The sequence below is a fragment of the Oryzias latipes genome, chromosome 19 (assembly GCF_053564925.1).
Source record: "Oryzias latipes strain Hd-rR chromosome 19, Olatipes_Hd-rR_3.1".
In the NCBI taxonomy this organism is placed as follows: Eukaryota; Metazoa; Chordata; class Actinopteri; order Beloniformes; family Adrianichthyidae; genus Oryzias; species Oryzias latipes.
Window position 1 is genome coordinate 22,839,556 of NC_136255.1, and position 4,821 is coordinate 22,844,376.

At 56.5% G+C, this 4,821-nt stretch overlaps 1 protein-coding gene across 1 annotated transcript; it reads right to left on the reverse strand.

Moving 5' to 3' along the window:
- Window positions 1–1,346: 1,346 nt before the first annotated feature.
- LOC144987728 (uncharacterized) lies at window positions 1,347–3,551 on the reverse strand. The gene is made up of 2 exons (XM_078936964.1): window positions 2,356–3,551; window positions 1,347–2,260 (listed from the first exon to the last, which is right to left on the reverse strand). The coding sequence occupies exons 1-2, from the start codon at window positions 3,539–3,541 to the stop codon at window positions 1,482–1,484; spliced, it is 1,965 nt and encodes a 654-aa protein (XP_078793090.1). The 5' UTR covers window positions 3,542–3,551; the 3' UTR covers window positions 1,347–1,481.
- Between the last annotated feature and the right edge of the window lie 1,270 nt (window positions 3,552–4,821).

A 4,821-nucleotide genomic window follows, 5' to 3' on the forward strand; every position in this document is an offset into this window, starting at 1 on the left:
AGCGGCACGGGCCTGTTCGCTTGCAACCCCATGCAGACCACCGCTCGGTTGATAGCTCCCATATTCAGCAGGATATTCGAGAGCCCCAACCATGGTCGCAGGCTGTTCTTGTGAGGGAGGAAACGGAACGTAAAACGGGCGAAGCGCGCGGGAGAAAGGAGAGAGAAGAGAAAGCAGGGAGGAAGGATGCCTCGGGTCAGGGGGCCCGGCTTAGCGCGCAAGGTGGCCCGCGGACTCTGGGCCTTTGCTGAATTGGTGCTTTTGTGCGGGGTCAATTTCTTCGTGACCCTGTACATGCACCCAGTTGACCGCGAGCGCGCCATCGCCTTGATTAGGAAGAGGGAGGAGGCCGAAGTGGACGCCGCCATCAACACAGTGGCCAGGTCCATCACGGGCCTGGACGCGAACATAGAAATGATCAAGGGGATCATCGGCTCCGAGTCATGTGACAGGGCCGTGACCGCCGAGTACGTGAACGAGCTGCGCTCGGCCGAGACTCAGAGGGACCAGCTCCGCTACATGCTCATGGCGCTCAGGGGCCGGATCGATGCTGTCAGGCTGGTGGGCGCGGTGGACACTCTGTCAGACAGCGTGGGGCTTCAACTCAACGCTTCGGCCAAGATAAACAGGACGGTGCTCGCCTTGAACGTCCACAGGGACCTCGACGACATGAGGGAACCGGTGTCTAAAATGACGGTGGAAGATGCCAGCGTGGCTTACGAAGACGGCCATCTTACTCAGAGGCACCCTCACTGGCTCGTGTGACCGCCCTTAAACTGGGTAGTCCCGCTACGGTTCTCTGATGGGGAACGCATATAAATTCCTACCGGAAGGTCTGGGTTGTTGGGGTTTCAGGGCTTTTCTTTTCTTTTCTTTCTTAGTGTACCTGCCCTTTGTATAAAGTGTGTCTCTTTTGCTGTGCTGCCTTTTTTGTTTTGTTTTCAAATGCAACAGTGTTTGACTGTCTGTGTGTGTTGATCTTGTAACAAATTCTGAATAAAATAATTTCTGAAAACACAACTGCTTGGCTTGTTTCCATATTCTGTTTGCCAAGAAATGTAGAGAGAAGATGTGAGACTACAGTAGGCGTACTTCAATCAACAGCAATATGATTTTATTCAAAGTACAAAAGGAAAATAAGTCTTACATTTCAAGAGGGTACAGTTCATGTGATTGGATTGCATGCTGAGGGTACAGTTCATGTGATTGGATTGCATGCTATGAAAAAGAAATGCACGAGGTAGAAAGACAACTACGCAAGCCTTCGCTGTTTCAATGGCAGTCACAAGGAATAACATCTGCTTGTCGAAAGAAACCTCTGAGATAACTGTGGTAAAGAAAACAAATTGTAAAAGAGTAAAAGCAAAACACTTCGATGACAATTCCTATGCAATCATGTTCCACACACCTGTTTTTTTCAAAAAAAAATATAATATAAAAAAATGATGATGAAATAATGTGAACATTGTGAGCAAAAATGTTCATACGTAGACATTTTTGTCACCTTCGTAGCAAATGGGTCGGGTCAGCGTATTTCCAGTCTCCGAGTTACGGTGGCAGTCGCTGAACTCCTCTGCCACGTTCATGTAAAGCGTCTGGGATTGGCAGCAAGACAGCGGCCTGTAGTCGAACAGAGCGGCCGCAGCTGCGTTTTTAGCCGAAAACACATCTGCGTCCAAGGCGAAGGGTCGTACCCTTTTGTGTACGTAGCTGGGATCCGCTTTCTCCATTCCGCTTCGGGCGGCAAGCTCAGCGATGGCTTGAACGATGGTGGGTCCATCGAGCGGCTTGCAGTCCAAGACCACGTGGATGTCCCTTTCAACGCGCCCGCCGCCTTCCCTTGAGCGGTACTGCACGGTGAACCACGTGCGCAGGAGGAAAATCATCCTCTTGAACTTGACCTCGGACACCGTCTCCCTCAAAGAACTGTCGATCAGTGGGAGGACTCTCATGCTCCCACCCTGGCACACTCTGGTGGTGCACCACGCTGCCAAGACGATCTGTTCCTTGAACACGAAACAGCACCAGTGAAAGTAATGCGTGCCCATGTCCACGTCGAACAGCCGCGGCAGGTGCACGTCGGGCCCGATGGCCGCCTGGGTGCTCTCGGGGCACCATTTCCCCACTAGCACGCGGTCCCAAAACCCCGGGATGTGAGGCATGCAAACGTATCTGTAGGCATCATACTCAGGCAAGAGCTTATTTTCCCAGTAGGTGAAAGACATGTCGTTTGCTGGATTCTTTATCAGGGTCTGGAACGCTGCGTAAAAAAAAAAGAGAGAGAGAAATCAGAGAGAGGAAAGTCAGACTCTTGAAGCTGTGCAAGGTCGAGGTGCTAGAGGGTGTGCCTCTTACCTCGCTGAAGTTCCTCGTCACTTGGCGACCCTTCGGCCAACATCCTTTCAACGCATTCCTCTTTTTCGATCCTCGTCATGAAGCGGTCGCTACCTTCTCGCTCCAGTTCCCAAGCTCCTACAGCCTCCATCTCCGGCATGTCAGCCAGCGCGTTTGCCGTGGCGTTCACCATTCCGTTCTCGGAGACGACCCAGTGCTTTCGGCAGCCTCCCTGCGCTCTGATGCACAGCGTGCACAGGACGCATCCGCAGAGGCACTGCACGGGTCGATTGAGTTGCAGGAGATACCCGCAGCACACCGGCGCACGGTTGAAAACCCGTCTGCATGATGGGCAAGTGATGAGATCTTCGATCGTGGATAGGGAGACGCCGGGGATGCCGTCCCAAGGGCGCGGCCCCGCGCTGCCCTCTGCGCTCCAGCACGCAAGCTCCTCTTCTGCGGGCGTCCTGGGCTCGCGTCGGTTGGACTCCACGGAGAGACAGAGCCCTGGAGACTCACTCTGCAGCGCTGCGCCGGGCTCGTCTTTTGGCGGCTCGACGTCAGGCTGCGAGCTCGGGCGTCCGTCCCCTCCATGGTCGAGATCTTCGTCACCCGTCTCGGGTGGCGGAAGTAGAGAGCCTGGAAGCTCAATCGTCTCCGCGCAAGTCGAAGCGACCCGAGGAGGAACTTGGTAACCGTTTGGGGGTTCCGCCGCGCGCGGCTCGATGCAATCGGGGTACGTGATCAAGTTGATGTCGTCGTACGCTTTCGTGATGACGCTCTCGCACAGCATGGCGCTGGCTTCTTCCTCCAGCGTACCGTACTCCTCGTCCTCAGTCGAAGTCAAATAATATCTGGAGGGGTTTCTGTAACGCACCCACAGTGACACAAAAGACAACTTGTGAATATCACCTTCAAACCATGCCTCCCAGGATCGACGGGGATACCCACGGCTGGCCGCTGATGCTCCAGATGGCAGTGTGCAGCTCTTCGTCCATTCGCTTCGCGACCTCGACGCCTTCCTCGGACTCCGGGACGTCGATCTCCCCCGGGCGGAGCGAGCGTTCGCTCTCCGCGCCTCGGTCTTGCTCCGTGGCGTCCACTGGGCTAGGCGGAGGCGCCGGAGTGGGCTCGACGTGGTTTGCTTTCCGCAGGGCTTCGAGTCCAACGCAGATTGCGCCTCCCGGTACCGGCTGTCGCCCTCCATCCGCGAGGGCCTCGCGACACCCCGCGCTTTCAGCACCAGGACACAGAGGCTCGCCGCGAGCCTCTTCCGCCTCGTCTTCGGTTTCCTCCGGAGAGGCCGCCTCGTTTTCTACGCGCCCCCGACTCTTGTCGTCTTCGTCCGAGGAGGAGGCGCTGACATCAGATGGACTGCACGCGCGCTCTTGGCCTCGTACTCGGCCGTGCGAATTTCGCCCTTCTCTTCTTCGCCCTCGCTGTACTCGCCTTCGCTGGAGCTGTCTTCCTTTGTCGAACAACACCCTAGTCTCCAGGGCCTGGTCGCGGTGTCTCGCTCCGTGCGACGGCCTCTCCGCGAGGACGACGATTGGGGGTTCGCGCGGTCAAAATTGCAACCGGCGTGAGGCACAGCCCAGCGAACTGCCTTTCGCCTGCCGTCGTGAGCTTCGCCGACATCCACGCCAAAGTGCGACGGTTCTTCACCAGTGGGCCCCTCTGGCTCGGTCCTCCTTTTCACGAGCCGAATCTCGGATTTAGTCCTGCGAGGGCTGAGGCTCGGGTCCCGCTTGCGCTTGATCCTCTCGCTCCGGTGATATTTGCCGTCTCCTTTTCGCACGCAACCGCCCGCAGGGTTTGCCCTTCTGCGACGAGGTGCAAATTCAGGGTCGAGCCCCTTTCCAACCTGCCTCTTGAGTGTCGGGTAGAGGGGAGGCTCGCGGTCGAGACGGACGCATCCGAGGGCCCGCTCGCGTCCGCTTCCTCGGTAACGATCGCGGACTCCATCCCTCTGGTCGCGGCGGGAGATCTCGCCCTCGGCCCACTCGGGCGTCCAGTCGAAGCGCTTTCTTTCTCTCCTTCTCTTCTCCGTTTCGTGCCTTCTCCTTTGCTGCAGGTTGCGCAGGGGAGAAGGCGTAGTGTATCTGCGTTGGCCCCCGCCGATCCTTCTTTGTTCGGGCCTGGCCTTCCTCTGCATCTTTTCGTTCTCGTATCCAGCCGAAATCACCCTCATTGCACCGCGGGCTTCGTTAGAACAGAGAGCCGAGTTCCACCCAGATGCCGAGGGGCGAATCTCTAGTGTTCCTGTACGAACGAACGCTGGGGTGTGAGCTCAGTCCTCTGTGAGCAAACTTGGCAGCACTTATATAGCCCCTCCTCGACAGTCTCGAAATCTCTGCAACAGAAGAAACTCTCACCTTCCTCACTTTCATGCCAAAACAAAACTCATCACTATCAGTGAGTCTGACCTTCCCCCAGAGTGCAAGAACTCCGCTCGCAGCAAGACGTCTCTGGGTTGGACGAGATCCG